This window comes from Salvelinus fontinalis, chromosome 23, assembly GCF_029448725.1.
Source record: "Salvelinus fontinalis isolate EN_2023a chromosome 23, ASM2944872v1, whole genome shotgun sequence".
Taxonomy (NCBI): Eukaryota; Metazoa; Chordata; class Actinopteri; order Salmoniformes; family Salmonidae; genus Salvelinus; species Salvelinus fontinalis.
In genome coordinates, this window is record NC_074687.1 from 4,220,138 (window position 1) to 4,237,080 (window position 16,943).

Consider the following 16,943-nt stretch of genomic DNA (forward strand, 5'->3'; position numbering starts at 1 on the left):
CCTCTCTCTCTTCTCTTACCTCTCTCTCTCTTCTCTTTCCCCTCTCTCTCTTCTCTTACCTCTCTCTCTCTTCTCTTTCCTCTCTCTCTCTTGTCTTACCTCTCTCTCTCTGTCTCTCTCTCTTCTCTTACCTCTCTCTTATCTTACCTCTCTCTCCTCTTACCTCTCTCTCTCTTCTCTTACCTCTCTCTCTCTGTCTCTCTCTCTCTTCTCTTACCTCGCTCTCTCTCTCTTCTCTTACCCCTCTCCCTCTTCTCCTACCTCTCTCTCTCTCTCTCTGTCTCTCTCTCTCTTCTCTTACCTCGCTCTCTCTCTCTTCTCTTACCCCTCTCCCTCTTCTCCTACCTCTCTCTCTCTCTCTCTCTCTGTCTCTCTCTCTCTTATCTTACCTCGCTCTCTCTCTCTCCTCTTACCCCTCTCCCTCTTCTCTTACCTCTCTCTATCTCTGTCTCTCTCTCTCTTCTCTTACCTCGCTCTCTCTCTTCTATTACCTCGCTCTCTCTCTCTTCTCTTACCCCTCTCCCTCTTCTCTTACCTCTCTCTCTCTCTGTCTCGCTCTCTTCTCTTACCTCTCTCTCTCCTCTTACCCCTCTCCCTCTTCTCTTACCTCTCTCTCTCTCTCTCTGTCTCTCTCTCTCTTCTCTTACCTCGCTCTCTCTCTCTTCTCTTACCCCTCTCTCTCTTCTCTTACCTCTCTCTCTCTGTCTCTCTCTCTTCTCTTACCTCTCTCTCTCTTCTCTTACCTCTCTCTCTCTCTCTCTCTTCTCTTACCTCTCTCTCTCTTCTCTCACCCCTCTCTCTATGTCTCTCTCTCTTCTCTTACCTCTCTCTCCTCTTACCTCTCTCTCTCTTCTCTTACCTCTCTCTCTATCTCTCTCTTCTCTTACCCCTCTCCCTCTTCTCTTACCTCTCTCTCTCTGTCTCTCTCTCTCTTATCTTACCTCGCTCTCTCTCTTTTCTCTCTCTCTCTCTCTCTCTCTCTCTCTCTCTCTCTCTCTCTCTCTCTCTCTCTCTCTCTCTCTCCTGTCTCTTATCTTACCTCTCTCTCCCCTTACCTCTCTCTCTCTTCTCTTTCCTCTCTCTCTATCTCTCTCTTCTCTTACCTGTCTCTCTCTTCTCTTACCTCTCTCTCTCTTCTCTTACCTCTCTCTCTCTTCTCTTTCCTCTCTCTCTCTTCTCTTACCTCTTTCTCTTCTCTCTCTCTTCTCTTACCTCTCTCTCTCTTTTACCCCTCTCTTCTCTTACCTCTCTCTCTTCTCTTACCTCTCTCTCTCTTCTCTTTCCTCTCTCTCTCTTGTCTTACCTCTCTCTCTCTGTCTCTCTCTCTTCTCTTACCTCTCTCTTATCTTACCTCTCTCTCCTCTTACCTCTCTCTCTCTTCTCTTACCTCTCTCTCTCTGTCTCTCTCTCTTCTCTTACCTCGCTCTCTCTCTCTTCTCTTACCCCTCTCCCTCTTCTCCTACCTCTCTCTCTCTCTCTCTCTGTCTCTCTCTCTCTTCTCTTACCTCGCTCTCTCTCTCTTCTCTTACCCCTCTCCCTCTTCTCCTACCTCTCTCTCTCTCTCTCTCTCTGTCTCTCTCTCTCTTATCTTACCTCGCTCTCTCTCTCTCCTCTTACCCCTCTCCCTCTTCTCTTACCTCTCTCTATCTCTGTCTCTCTCTCTCTTCTCTTACCTCGCTCTCTCTCTTCTATTACCTCGCTCTCTCTCTCTTCTCTTACCCCTCTCTCTCTTCTCTTACCTCTCTCTCTCTCTGTCTCGCTCTCTTCTCTTACCTCTCTCTCTCCTCTTACCCCTCTCCCTCTTCTCTTACCTCTCTCTCTCTCTCTCTGTCTCTCTCTCTCTTCTCTTACCTCGCTCTCTCTCTCTTCTCTTACCCCTCTCTCTCTTCTCTTACCTCTCTCTCTCTGTCTCTCTCTCTTCTCTTACCTCTCTCTCTCTTCTCTTACCTCTCTCTCTCTCTCTCTCTTCTCTTACCTCTCTCTCTCTTTTACCCCTCTCTTCTCTTACCTCTCTCTCTTCTCTTACCTCTCTCTCTCTTCTCTTTCCCCTCTCTCTCTTCTCTTACCTCTCTCTCTCTTCTCTTCCTCTCTCTCTCTTGTCTTACCTCTCTCTCTCTGTCTCTCTCTCTTCTCTTACCTCTCTCTTATCTTACCTCTCTCTCCTCTTACCTCTCTCTCTCTTCTCTTACCTCTCTCTCTCTGTCTCTCTCTCTCTTCTCTTACCTCGCTCTCTCTCTCTTCTCTTACCCCTCTCCCTCTTCTCCTACCTCTCTCTCTCTCTCTCTCTGTCTCTCTCTCTCTTCTCTTACCTCGCTCTCTCTCTCTTCTCTTACCCCTCTCCCTCTTCTCCTACCTCTCTCTCTCTCTCTCTGTCTCTCTCTCTCTTCTCTTACCTCGCTCTCTCTCTCTTCTCTTACCCCTCTCTCTCTTCTCTTACCTCTCTCTCTCTGTCTCTCTCTCTTCTCTTACCTCTCTCTCTCTTCTCTTACCTCTCTCTCTCTCTCTCTCTTCTCTTACCTCTCTCTCTCTTTTACCCCTCTCTTCTCTTACCTCTCTCTCTTCTCTTACCTCTCTCTCTCTTCTCTTTCCCCTCTCTCTCTTCTCTTACCTCTCTCTCTCTTCTCTTTCCTCTCTCTCTCTTGTCTTACCTCTCTCTCTCTGTCTCTCTCTCTTCTCTTACCTCTCTCTTATCTTACCTCTCTCTCCTCTTACCTCTCTCTCTCTTCTCTTACCTCTCTCTCTCTGTCTCTCTCTCTCTTCTCTTACCTCGCTCTCTCTCTCTTCTCTTACCCCTCTCCCTCTTCTCCTACCTCTCTCTCTCTCTCTCTCTGTCTCTCTCTCTCTTCTCTTACCTCGCTCTCTCTCTCTTCTCTTACCCCTCTCCCTCTTCTCCTACCTCTCTCTCTCTCTCTCTGTCTCTCTCTCTCTTATCTTACCTCGCTCTCTCTCTCTCCTCTTACCCCTCTCCCTCTTCTCTTACCTCTCTCTATCTCTGTCTCTCTCTCTCTTCTCTTACCTCGCTCTCTCTCTTCTATTACCTCGCTCTCTCTCTCTTCTCTTACCCCTCTCTCTCTTCTCTTACCTCTCTCTCTCTCTGTCTCGCTCTCTTCTCTTACCTCTCTCTCTCCTCTTACCCCTCTCCCTCTTCTCTTACCTCTCTCTCTCTCTCTCTGTCTCTCTCTCTCTTCTCTTACCTCGCTCTCTCTCTCTTCTCTTACCCCTCTCTCTCTTCTCTTACCTCTCTCTCTCTGTCTCTCTCTCTTCTCTTACCTCTCTCTCTCTTCTCTTACCTCTCTCTCTCTCTCTTCTCTTACCTCTCTCTCTCTTCTCTCACCCCTCTCTCTATGTCTCTCTCTCTTCTCTTACCTCTCTCTCCTCTTACCTCTCTCTCTCTTCTCTTACCTCTCTCTCTATCTCTCTCTTCTCTTACCCCTCTCCCTTTTCTCTTACCTCTCTCTCTCTGTCTCTCTCTCTCTTATCTTACCTCACTCTCTCTCTTTTCTCTCTCTCTCTCTCTCTCTCTCTCTCTCTCTCTCTCTCTCTCTCTCTCTCTCTCTCTCTCTCTCTCTCTCTCTCTCTCTCTCCTGTCTCTCTCTTTTCTCTTACCTCTCTCTTATCTTACCTCTCTCTCCCCTTACCTCTCTCTCTCTTCTCTTTCCTCTCTCTCTATCTCTCTCTTCTCTTACCCCTCTCCCTCTTCTCTTACCTCTATCTCTCTCTCTCTCTGTCTCTCTCTCTCTCTGTTTCTCTCTCTTCTCTTACCTCTCTCTCCTCTTACCTCTCTCTCTCTCTTCTCTTACCTCGCTCTCTCTCTGTCTCTCTCTCTTTCTCTCTCTCTAGGAGAAGTGGGAGCGTTACCTCATGCTCTTCCCTCATGTCCTCCTCATGCTGTCTGCCACTCCAAGGATGAGTGGCTTTATATTCCAGGTATGACCCCTGACCCCTAACCCCCTAGTCTATTACCAGGGTCATATTCATTTGGCACCAAATGGAATAAAATGGACTGAAACACGGAAGGGACAACATGAACTTGTCCAATAAGAAACACACATTTTTGCTACGGCGTTCCTTAGTGACTAAGACCCAGCGTTGATGGACCACTATGTTTAGTGTGGAGTCGGATGGTGTTGATGGACCACCATGTGTAGTGTGGAGTCAGATGGTGTTGATGGACCACCATGTTTAGTGTGGAGTCAGATGGTGATGATGGACCACCATGTTTAGTGTGGAGTCAGATGGTGTTGATGGACCACCATGTTTAGTGTGGAGTCAGATGGTGTTGATGGACCACCATGTTTAGTGTGGAGTCAGATGGTGTTGATGGACCACCATGTTTAGTGTGGAGTCAGAAGGTGATGACGGACCACCATGTTTAGTGTGGAGTCAGATGGTGTTGATGGACCACCATGTTTAGTGTGGAGTCAGATGGTGTTGATGGACCACCATGTTTAGTGTGGAGTCGGATGGTGTTGATGGACCACCATGTTTAGTGTGGAGTCAGATGGTGTTGATGGACCACCATGTTTAGTGTGGAGTCGGATGGTGTTGATGGACCACCATGTTTAGTGTGGAGTCAGATGGTGATGATGGACCACCATGTTTAGTGTGGAGTCAGATGGTGTTGATGGACCACCATGTTTAGTGTGGAGTCAGATGGTGTTGATGGACCACCATGTTTAGTGTGGAGTCAGATGGTGTTGATGGACCACCATGTTTAGTGTGGAGTCAGATGGTGTTGATGGACCACCATGTTTAGTGTGGAGTCAGATGGTGATGATGGACCACCATGTTTAGTGTGGAGTCAGATGGTGTTGATGGACCACCATGTTTAGTGTGGAGTCAGATGGTGTTGATGGACCACCATGTTTAGTGTGGAGTCAGATGGTGTTGATGGACCACCATGTTTAGTGTGGAGTCAGATGGTGTTGATGGACCACCATGTTTAGTGTGGAGTCAGATGGTGTTGATGGACCACCATGTTTAGTGTGGAGTCAGATGGTGTTGATGGACCACCATGTTTAGTGTGGAGTCAGATGGTGTTGATGGACCACCATGTTTAGTGTGGAGTCAGATGGTGATGATGGACCACCATGTTTAGTGTGGAGTCAGATGGTGTTGATGGACCACCATGTTTAGTGTGGAGTCAGATGGTGTTGATGGACCACCATGTTTAGTGTGGAGTCAGATGGTGATGATGGACCACCATGTTTAGTGTGGAGTCAGATGGTGTTGATGGACCACCATGTTTAGTGTGGAGTCGGATGGTGATGATGGACCACCATGTTTAGTGTGGAGTCAGATGGTGATGATGGACCACCATGTTTAGTGTGGAGTCAGATGGTGTTGATGGCTTCTTGTCTACAGGGGAAGCTGCCGCTGTCTGGTATGACTGTGACCACACTAGAGGACAGTGAGGCCCACAAAAACTCCTTTCAGCTTTCTGGTAAGACTACTGTGGTGTGTGTGTATAATATGTGTGTGTGTGTGTGATGTGTGTATAATATGTGTGTGTGTGTTTGATGTGTGTGTTTTGTGTATAATGTGTGTGTATAATGTGTGTGTGTTTGATGTGTGTATCGTGTGTGTGTATAATGTGTGTGTGTGTATGATGTGTGTGTGTTTGATGTGTGTATTGTGTGTGTGTATAATGTGTGTTTTGTGTATGATGTGTGTGTGTGATGTGTGTATAATGTGTGTTCTGTGTATAATGTGTGTGTGTTTGATGTGTGTATCGTGTGTGTGTATAATGTGTGTGTGATGTGTGTATTATTTTTATTTCACCTTTATTTAACCAGGTAGGCCAGTTGAGAACAAGTTCTCATTTACAACTGCGACCTGGCCAAGATAAAGCAACAACACAGAGTTACACATGGAATAAACAAACATACAATCAATAATACAGTAGGAAAGTCTATATACAGCATGTGCAAATGAGGTAGGATAAGAGAGGTAAGGCAATAAATAGGCCATGGTGGCGAAGTAATTACAATTTAGCAAATTAACACTGGAGTAATAGATGTGCAGATGAGGATGTGCAAGTAGAAATACTGGTGTGCAGAAGAGCAGAAAAACAAAAACAAATATGGGGATGAGGTAGGTAGTTGGTTGGTTGGGCTATTTACAGATGGGCTGTGTACAGCTGCAGTGATCTGTGAGCTGCTCTGACAGCTGATGCTTAAAGTTAGAGAGGGAGATATGAGTCTCCAACTTCAGTGATTTAAAAAAATGTGTTCCAGTCATTGGCTGAGAACTGGAAGAAAAGGAGGAGTTGGCTTTGGGGATGACCAATGAGATATACCTGCTGGAGCGCGTGCTACGGGTGGGTGCTGCTATAGTGACCAGTGAGATATACCTGCTGGAGCGCGTGCTACGGGTGGGTGCTGCTATAGTGACCAGTGAGCTGAGATAAGGCAGAGCTTTACCTAGAAAAGACTTATAGATGACCTGTAGCCAGTGGGTTTGGCAACGAATGTGTAGTGAGGACCAGCCAACGAGAGCGTACAGGTCGCAGTGGTGGGTTGTATATGGGGCTTTGGTGACAAAACGGATGGCACTGTGATAGACTGCATCCAGTTTGCTGAGTAGAGTTTTGGAGGCTATGTGTTGTGTGTATAATGTGTGTTGTGTATAATGTGTGTTTAATGTGTGTAATGTGTGTTTGTTTCCAGGCAGTCTATTTGAGTGTCTACAGGTGGTGTGTAACAGTCAGCAGGACCTGCAGGACTGGGTGGACCATCTGACCCGTCAGACTAGACAAGCCACCGCCCCCAGCCACAAACCCCTCACGGTCCCCTGTCACACGGTCAGTAACACACAAGCATGCAAACTTCGAGTGAATTGGTCATGTGTGTAATCTCCAAGCTCTGGGAAATACATTTGAATTTCATAAAACTTCTCTCTCCTCTCGTTCTCTCGTTCTCTCGTTCTCTCCTCTCCTCCCTCCATCAGTTGCCCTCCCACCCTTTGACTCCGTCCCGTCATGCAGAGGGCCGTGCGATGACTGTGGCCCCAGCCTACCACACCCTGCCCCACCCCTCATCACACGGGGCTCCACACAGCACCATGATGTGGGGGCCACTGGAGCCCCCCAACACCCCCAAACCCTGGAGCCTCAGCTGCCTCCGCCCTGCACCCCCCCTCAGGCCCTCTGCAGCACTCTGCTACAAGGAGGTAGGGGAGAGTTGTGTGTGTGATGAGGAGGGAGGATATGTGTGATGGGGAGAGTTGTGTGTGTGATGGGGAGGGAGGATGTGTGTGATGGGGTGGGAGGATGTGTGTGATGGGGTGGGAGGATGTGTGTGATGGGGAGGGAGGATGTGTGTGATGGGGTGGGAGGATGTGTGTGATGGGGAGAGTTGTGTGTGTGATGGGGAGGGAGGATGTGTGTGATGGGGTGGGAGGATGTGTGTGATGGGGAGGGAGGATGTGTGTGATGGGGTGGGAGGATGTGTGTGATGGGGAGAGTTGTGTGTGTGATGGGGAGGGAGGATGTGTGTGATGGGGAGGGAGGATGTGTGTGATGGGGAGGGAGGATGTGTGTGATGGGGAGAGTTGTGTGTGTGATGGGGAGGGAGGATGTGTGTGATGGGGAGAGTTGTGTGTGTGATGGGGAGGGAGGATGTGTGTGATGGGGAGAGTTGTGTGTGTGATGGGGAGGGAGGATGTGTGTGATGTGGAGGGAGGGTGTGTGTGATGGGGAGGGAGGATGTGTGTGATGGGGAGAGTTGTGTGTGTGATGGGGAGGGAGGATGTGTGTGATGGGGAGAGTTGTGTGTGTGATGGGGAGGGAGGATGTGTGTGATGGGGAGGGAGGATGTGTGTGATGGGGAGGGAGGGTGTGTGTGATGGGGAGGGAGGATGTGTGTGATGGGGAGAGTTGTGTGTGTGATGGGGAGGGAGGATGTGTGTGATGGGGAGAGTTGTGTGTGTGATGGGGAGGGAGGATGTGTGTGATGGGGAGGATGTGTGTGATGGGGAGAGTTGTGTGTGTGATGGAGAGGGAGGATGTGTGTGATGGGGAGGGAGGGTGTGTGTGATGGGGAGAGTTGTGTGTGTGATGGGGTGGGAGGATGTGTGTGATGGGGAGGGAGGATGTGTGTGATGGGGAGGGAGGATGTGTGTGATGGGGAGGGAGGATGTGTGTGATGGGGAGGGAGGGTGTGTGTGATGGGGAGAGTTGTGTGTGTGATGGGGTGGGAGGATGTGTGTGATGGAGAGGGAGGATGTGTGTGATGGGGAGGGAGGGTGTGTGTGATGGGGAGAGTTGTGTGTGTGATGGGGTGGGAGGATGTGTGTGATGGGGAGGGAGGATGTGTGTGATGGGGAGGGAGGATGTGTGTGATGGGGAGGGAGGATGTGTGTGATGGGGAGGGAGGATGTGTGTGATGGGGAGGGAGGATGTGTGTGATGGGGAGAGTTGTGTGTGTGATGGGGAGGGAGGATGTGTGTGATGGGGAGGGAGGATGTGTGTGATGGGGAGGGAGGATGTGTGTGATGGGGAGGGAGGATGTGTGTGATGGGGAGAGTTGTGTGTGTGATGGGGAGGGAGGATGTGTGTGATGGGGAGAGTTGTGTGTGTGATGGGGTGGGAGGATGTGTGTGATGGGGAGGGAGGATGTGTGTGATAGGGAGGGAGGATGTGTGTGATGGGGAGAGTTGTGTGTGTGATGGGGTGGGAGGATGTGTGTGATGGGGAGAGTTGTGTGTGATGGGGAGGGAGGATGTGTGTGTGATGGGGAGGGAGGATGTGTGTGTGATGGGGAGGGAGGATGTGTGTGATGGGGAGGGAGGATGTGTGTGATGGGGAGGGAGGATGTGTGTGATGGGGAGAGTTGTGTGTGTGATGGGGAGAGTTGTGTGTGTGATGGGGAGGGAGGATGTGTGTGATGGGGAGAGTTGTGTGTGTGATGGGGAGGGAGGATGTGTGTGATGGGGAGGGAGGATGTGTGTGATGGGGTGGGAGGATGTGTGTGATGGGGAGGGAGGATGTGTGTGATGGGGAGGGAGGATGTGTGTGATGGGGAGAGTTGTGTGTGTGATGGGGAGAGTTGTGTGTGTGATGGGGAGGGAGGATGTGTGTGATGGGGAGAGTTGTGTGTGTGATGGGGAGGGAGGATGTGTGTGATGGGGAGGGAGGATGTGTGTGATGGGGTGGGAGGATGTGTGTGATGGGGAGGGAGGATGTGTGTGATGGGGAGGGAGGATGTGTGTGATGGGGAGAGTTGTGTGTGATGGGGAGAGTTGTGTGTGATGGGGTGGGAGGATGTGTGTGATGGGGAGGGAGGATGTGTGTGATAGGGAGGGAGGATGTGTGTGATGGGGAGGGAGGATGTGTGTGATGGGGAGGGAGGATGTGTGTGATGGGGAGGGAGGATGTGTGTGATGGGGAGGGAGGATGTGTGTGATGGGGTGGGAGGATGTGTGTGATGGGGAGGGAGGATGTGTGTGATGGGGAGGGAGGATGTGTGTGATGGGGAGGGAGGATGTGTGTGATGGGGTGGGAGGATGTGTGTGATGGGGAGGGAGGATGTGTGTGATGGGGAGGGAGGATGTGTGTGATGGGGAGAGTTGTGTGTGTGATGGGGAGAGTTGTGTGTGTGATGGGGAGGGAGGATGTGTGTGATGGGGAGAGTTGTGTGTGTGATGGGGAGGGAGGATGTGTGTGATGGGGAGGGAGGATGTGTGTGATGGGGTGGGAGGATGTGTGTGATGGGGAGGGAGGATGTGTGTGATGGGGAGGGAGGATGTGTGTGATGGGGAGAGTTGTGTGTGATGGGGAGAGTTGTGTGTGATGGGGTGGGAGGATGTGTGTGATGGGGAGGGAGGATGTGTGTGATAGGGAGGGAGGATGTGTGTGATGGGGAGGGAGGATGTGTGTGATGGGGAGGGAGGATGTGTGTGATGGGGAGGGAGGATGTGTGTGATGGGGAGGGAGGATGTGTGTGATGGGGTGGGAGGATGTGTGTGATGGGGAGGGAGGATGTGTGTGATGGGGAGGGAGGATGTGTGTGATGGGGAGGGAGGATGTGTGTGGTGGGGAGGGAGGATGTGTGTGATGGGGTGGGAGGATGTGTGTGATGGGGAGGGAGGATGTGTGTGATGGGGAGGGAGGATGTGTGTGATGGGGAGGGAGGATGTGTGTGATGGGGAGGGAGGATGTGTGTGATGGGGAGAGTTGTGTGTGTGATGGGGAGGGAGGATGTGTGTGATGGGGAGGGAGGATGTGTGTGATGGGGAGAGTTGTGTGTGTGATGGGGTGGGTGGATGTGTGTGATGGGGTGGGAGGATGTGTGTGATGGGGAGGGAGGATGTGTGTGATGGGTGGGAGGATGTGTGTGTGATGGGGAGGGAGGATGTTTGTGATGGGGTGGGGTGGGAGGATGTGTGTGATGGGGAGGGAGGATGTGTGTGATGGGGAGGGAGGATGTGTGCTTTCTCTCTCTCTTACAACTCTCTCTCTCTTACCTCTCAATTTCAATTCAATTCAATTTGCTTTATTGGCATGACGTAACAATGTACATACTGCCAAAGCTTATTTTGGATATTTACAATATAAAAATAAAAAAAGAGAATCAAAATTGTCAACGGGACAACAGTAACAACAATAACCAAGTGTCAAAATAACCATACATTGCACAATAACTAAGCATACAGTAGAGGACATGTGCAGGTTGATTGGTCTGTCAGACACTGTCCCTCATCTTATGGCAGACAGCAATGTAGTGCGCTGCCAACCCACAGCTCTCTGCGTCCTCCCCCAACAGGACTGGTAGCCTATTCTCATCAGAGAGGTCTTTGAAACCTTGAATAAGGGTTTCAAATTTGGGAAAATGACACTCTCTAATTGTTTTATATTTTTGACATTTTGTCAGGAAATGCAGCTCTGTCTCAGGTTCTGCTGTTGTGCAGTGGTTGCACAGCCTTTCCTCTACAGGGAGCCAGGTTTTCCTGTGTCTACCCTTCCCTTCTCTCTCTCTCTTACCACTCTCTCTCTTACCTCTCTCTCTCTCTCTCTCTTACCACTCTCTCTCTTACCACTCTCTCTCTTACCCCTCTCTCTCTCTTACCTCTCTCTCTCTTACCCCTCTCTCTCTCTTACCTCTCTCTCTTACCACTCTCTCTCTTACCACTCTCTCTCTTACCTCTCTCTCTCTTACCCCTCTCTCTCTCTTACCTCTCTCTCTTACCACTCTCTCTCTTACCTCTCTCTCTCTTACCTCTCTCTCTCTTACCTCTCTCTCTCTTACCACTCTCTCTCTTACCTCTCTCTCTCTTACGCCTCTCTCTCTATTACCACTCTCTCGCTTACCCCTCTCTCTCTCTTACCTCTCTCTCTCACCTCTCTCTCTCTTACCACTCTCTCTCTTACCCCTCTCTCTCTTACCCCTCTCTCTCTCGTACCCCTCTCTCTCTTACCACTCTCTCTCTTACCACTCTCTCTCTTACCACTCTCTCGCTTACCTCTCTCTCTCTCTTACCACTCTCTCGCTTACCTCTCTCTCTCTTACCCCTCTCTCTCTTACCTCTCTCTCTCTCTTACCTCTCTCTTTCTTACCTCTCTCTCTCTTACCACTCTCTCGCTTACCTCTCTCTCTCTTACCTCTCTCTCTCTCTTACCTCTCTCTTTCTTACCCCTCTCTCTCTCTCTTACCTCTCTCTCTCTTACCCCTCTCTCTCTCTCACCTCTCTCTCTCTTACCCCTCTCTCTCTTACCCCTCTCTCTCTCTCACCTCTCTCTCTCTTACCCCTCTCTCTCTTACCCTTCTCTCTCTCTCATTTCTCTCTCTCTCCCTATCTCTGTCTCCAGGACCTCAGTAAGAGTCCTAAGAGTGTAAAGAAGCTTCTTCCTAAACGAAAGCCTGAGAGGAAACCGTCAGAAGAGGAGTCTGCCCTGAGGAAGAGTATGTTCATTCTGTTTGTGTCTCTGTGTGTGTGTGTGTGTGTGTGTGTGTGTGTGTGTGTGTGTGTGTGTGTGTGTGTGTGTGTGTGTGTGTGTGTGTGTGTGTGTGTGTGTGTGTGTGTGTGTGTGTGTGTGTGTGTGTGTGCGTGTGCATGTGTGTGTTCTAACCTCTCTCCTCTCGTCTCCAGGTACAGCTGCTCTAGAGGAAGATGCTCAGATCCTGAAGGTGATAGAAGCTTACTGTACCAGCGCCAAGACCAGACAGACCCTCAACTCCAGTAAGAACACACACACACACACACACACACACACACACACACACACACACACACACACACACACACACACACACACACACACACACACACACACACACACACACACACACACACACACACAGAGAGAGACACACACACACACTTGTTGATGTCAGGTCATGTTGTCATTCTAGGATCAGTATTGTTTACTCTGCTGTTAGTTATTAATTGTCTTTTTAACAGTCTCTGTTCTGTTTCTCTCTTCGCTCCTCACCACTCCTTCAATCTTCTGTTGACGTTTGTTCCTCATTTTCCCTTTATTTCCTCATTTGTTTTTTGGGGTTGTTCTATTACTATGATTACATCTTACCTTTCTGATTTAATCCCTCGTTCATCCACTCCTCATTGGTTATGGTTTGCCCTCGTCATCCACTCCTCATTGGTTATGGTTTGCCCTCGTCATCCACTCCTCATTGGTTATGGTTTGCCCTCGTCATCCACTCCTCATTGGTTATGGTTTGCCCTCGTCATCCACTCCTCATTGGTTATGGTTTGCCCTCGTCATCCACTCCTCATTGGTTATGGTTTGCCCTCGTCATCCACTCCTCATTGGTTATGGTTTGCCCTCGTCATCCACTCCTCATTGGTTATGGTTTGCCCTCGTCATCCACTCCTCATTGGTTATGGTTTGTCCTCGTCATCCACTCCTCATTGGTTATGGTTTGCCCTCGTCATCCACTCCTCATTGGTTATGGTTTGCCCTCGTCATCCACTCCTCATTGGTTATGGTTTGCCCTCGTCATCCACTCCTCATTGGTTATGGTTTGCCCTCGTCATCCTCTCCTCATTGGTTATGGTTTGCCCTCGTCATCCACTCCTCATTGGTTATGGTTTGCCCTCGTCATCCACTCCTCATTGGTTATGGTTTGCCCTCGTCATCCACTCCTCATTGGTTATGGTTTGCCCTCGTCATCCACTCCTCATTGGTTATGGTTTGCCCTCGTCATCCACTCCTCATTGGTTATGGTTTGCCCTCGTCATCCACTCCTCATTGGTTATGGTTTGCCCTCGTCATCCACTCCTCATTGGTTATGGTTTGCCCTCGTCATCCACTCCTCATTGGTTATGGTTTGCCCTCGTCATCCACTCCTCATTGGTTATGGTTTGCCCTCGTCATCCACATTGTTTGCACCATCTACACCCCCCTTTCCCCTCCCCATGCGTTTGCACCATTCCCCATCAGCCTGGCAGGGTACTGACCTGATGCACAACCACGTACTGGGGAACATGGAGCGGTCCAGTGTGGACTCTCCGGGCCATCGTAGCAGCATGTCGCGACCTGACTTGACTGGCTCAGACCTGTCGGAGGACTCTGACTACGACTCTGTGTGGACGACCCACAGTTACAGGATGGGCTCAGTGTCGCGTAAGAGCTGCATCTCTCACCAGAACTAAACCCCTAAAACCACGGTGGTCGTACCCTACCGTACAGCGCGATACCACACAGCACAGTACAGCGCGTTTACCTCTTCACCTGTGGTCTAGAGGAAAACCAACCCGTTTTTAAGTTTATTTATTTAATTTATTTGTAATTATTATTGTGTTCATTTTATTTTTATTTGTGTTTGTAAATTTTGGGAGATTGTACTCTCTTTGTTTGAAAATCTACCATGTTACCTTGACCTCTCTCTTTCCGTATTTGTCAGGTAGCTTGTGTTGGGCATCGTCTGTGGTTCTGTGTGTCTGATATTCAGATGTGATTCAGGGAGGAAGGCATTCTATTGACCATGTTCTCTGACCTAGCTCCTGCTTCCACATATATTACAGTAGCAAATGTTGTGCTGACCTGTGACATTTCCTTAGGACATCCAATGAATCAATATACTTTTGTTATTACTAGGACTGCCTTAAGGCTCTTACCCCTGTTGCAGTACCCCCTGCAGTATTTCACACACAGGACACAGCATCGACAGTAGTATTTCTACGATATTGGTATTAATAGGATATTATATAGGATATGAGATCAAAGTTCCCCTATAAACAGCATGCATGCTTCATTCCCAGGGTGACGATTTACACTCTTATCAGATTTTACCCCAATCCAAGATGCAGTACTTTTGAACTCAATATTCCTTCAACCGGCAAACAATGATATTCTCAAAAGCAGTACAACTCTAGGCCCTAAGCAGAGCCACAAGCCTGGCAGGTCCAGTTTCTATATCCCAAGTAGGAAACATTGGTTTGTGTCCTTCACCACATTACCATGCTCTTCCAGGCATTAGTAAGAACTCTTTTCCTGAGAAAGGATTTCCTTATGCCATGGTAAGAATTCCCCGGGAACAGTTTTTCAAAAGTTATCTGGATTCCGGCTATTGGATCCGATATTGGATAGGATTAAATGCATAGATATAGAACGGACAGATCATTGACTTGAATGGGGACACCCGTTCAATTTATTCTATTCCTATGCATTTAATCCTATCCGATAGCCGAATTCCAGATAGATAACTTTTGAAAAACTGGGCCCAGTTTACTGTCCACTTCAAATTAGTCTTCTCTCTCCGCAGATCAGTCTTCTCTCTCTGCAGATCAATCTTCTCTCTGCAGATCAGTCTTTTCTCTCTCTACAGATCAGTCTTCTCTCTCCGCAGATCAGTCTTCTCTCTCTCTGCAGATCAGTTTTCTCTCTCCGCAGATCAGTCTTCTCTCCGCAGATCAGTCTTCTCTCTCTCTGCAGATCAGTCTTCTCTCTCTGCAGATCAGTCTTCTCTCTCCGCAGATCAGTCTTCTCTCTCTCCGCATATCAGTCTTCTCTCTCTGCAGATCAGTCTTCTCTCTCCGCAGATCAGTCTTCTCTCTCTCTGCAGATCAGCCTTCTCTCTCTCCGCAGATCAGTCTTCTCTCCGCAGATCAGTCTTCTCTCTCTCCGCAGATCAGTCTTCTCTCTCTCCGCAAATCAGTCTTCTCTCTCTCCGCAGATCAGTCTTCTCTCTCTCTGCAGATCAGTCTTCTCTCTCTCTGCATATCAGTCTTCTCTCTCTCCGCAGATCAGTCTTCTCTCCGCAGATCAGTCTTCTCTCTCTCTGCAGATCAGTCTTCTCTCTCCGCAGATCAGTCTTCTCTCTCTGCAGATCAGTCTTCTCTCTCTCTGCAGATCAGTCTTCTCTCTCTGCAGATCAGTCTTCTCTCTCTCCGCAGTTCAGTCTTCTCTCTCTGCAGATTAGCCCTCTCTCTCCACAGTTATTCTAACAATATATGGAATAAATGGCTTTGTTATTTATATATTTCTACAAATCATTGGTTTTTATTTTACCTAAATTATTTTGTATAACATATGTGATTAGTATTATTTTAATTTCATCGTGTATGTCAATGTCTACAACCGATTAGTAGGAACATACAGTTAACCTCTGTCTACATGATGGTGAAATGGTATCAGCGTTTATACTGGGCATTGAGCATGTGAGGTTGGGATTCATTTGTGCACCACCTCTGTGGTAGAGCATTGAAATGTGTTAACTATGAACAGTTTCTGTACCTCCTCTTACCAGCCAACCACCCCAGTGTGTGTATAACATCAAACTGTGGATGCTGTAGCCTAGTAACTACGCTTGCCATAGATATTGAGTGCCCCTGTACAGTACAGCTCATCCATACTGTAAATCTAAAATGTCAGTGTTGAGGAAGTGTCAACCAAAATAGAACTTAGTCTTGTGGGAGAGGTCATATGTCACATACTTATTCATCAACACAGATCAACATGAACTAGAACAAATGATCTCCTTTTTGTACATAGTGGATGTCAATAGAACAAAATAATAAACCAAACAGTGGTTCTATCAGTATTTGAGCTAAGAATATGACTGTCCTCGTGTTGTGTCTTCTACTTTGTGACTGCAGTGTATTCTGTGGTTGGTCAGGTCATGTGACTGCAGTGTATTCTGTGGTTGGTCAGGTCATGTGACTGCAGTGTATTCTGTGGTTGGTCAGGTCATGTGACTGCAGTGTATTCTGTGGTTGGTCAGGTCATGTGACTGCAGTGTATTCTGTGGTTGGAAAAAAACTAAAGAAATGCAAAAAGTGAGAGGCAGGGTGAAGTGACTGCTTTGTCCAACTGTGTCCTCTGTATGCTCCAATGATGTATAGGACCTATCCCACACCTGTGATCAAAATGTCCTACCTACCTATCTTATCTACATACCTACTGTACCTACCTAGAAACCTACAATATATACAGACTGATGTATACTACCAGTCAAAAGTTTAGACACACCTACTCATTCCAGGGTTTTTCTTTATTTTTACTATCTTCTACATTGTAGAATAATAGTGAAGACATCAAAACTATGAAATAACACATATGGAATCATGTAGTAACCAAAAAAGTTTTAAACAAATCAAAAGATATGTTATATTTGAGAGTCTTCAAAGTAGCCACCCTTTGCCTTGATGACAGCTTTGCAAACTCTTGGCATTTTCTCAACCAGCTTCATGAGGTTGTCACCTGGAATGCATTTCAATTAACAGTTGTGCCTTCTTAATATTAATTTGTGGAACTTATTTCCTTCTTAACGACCAAGTCCATATTATGGCAAGAACACCTCAAATAAGCAAAGAGAAATGACAGTCCATCATCACTTTAAGACATGAAGGTCAGTCAATCTGGAAAATTTAAAGAAAAGTTTCTTCAAGTGAAGTCACAAAAACCATCAAGCGCTATGATGAAACTGGCTCTCATGAGGATCGCCACAGGAAAGGAAGACCCAGAGTTAGCTCTGCTGCAGAGG

The 16,943-nt window shown here is 48.2% G+C and overlaps 1 protein-coding gene across 5 annotated transcripts in view; it reads left to right on the plus strand.

The window, feature by feature from the left end:
• LOC129820740 (rho guanine nucleotide exchange factor 7-like) overlaps window positions 1-16,943 on the plus strand; it is a 59,001-nt gene that overhangs the window by 25,081 nt on the left and 16,977 nt on the right. For 3 of the 5 annotated variants that reach the window (XR_008754232.1, XM_055877654.1, XM_055877657.1), the window contains exons 13-19: window positions 3,841-3,927; window positions 5,365-5,443; window positions 6,669-6,802; window positions 6,949-7,170; window positions 11,807-11,900; window positions 12,088-12,177; window positions 13,400-13,582. Coding sequence is in view for 4 of the 5 variants with exons in the window: in XM_055877654.1 (XP_055733629.1) it covers window positions 3,841-3,927; window positions 5,365-5,443; window positions 6,669-6,802; window positions 6,949-7,170; window positions 11,807-11,900; window positions 12,088-12,177; window positions 13,400-13,582 (889 nt within the window). In the remaining variant the exon portion in view is untranslated. The remainder of the gene's footprint in view (window positions 1-3,840; window positions 3,928-5,364; window positions 5,444-6,668; window positions 6,803-6,948; window positions 7,171-11,806; window positions 11,901-12,087; window positions 12,178-13,399; window positions 13,583-16,943) is intronic. The other 2 variants (XM_055877656.1, XM_055877658.1) reach the window with 2 other exon arrangements.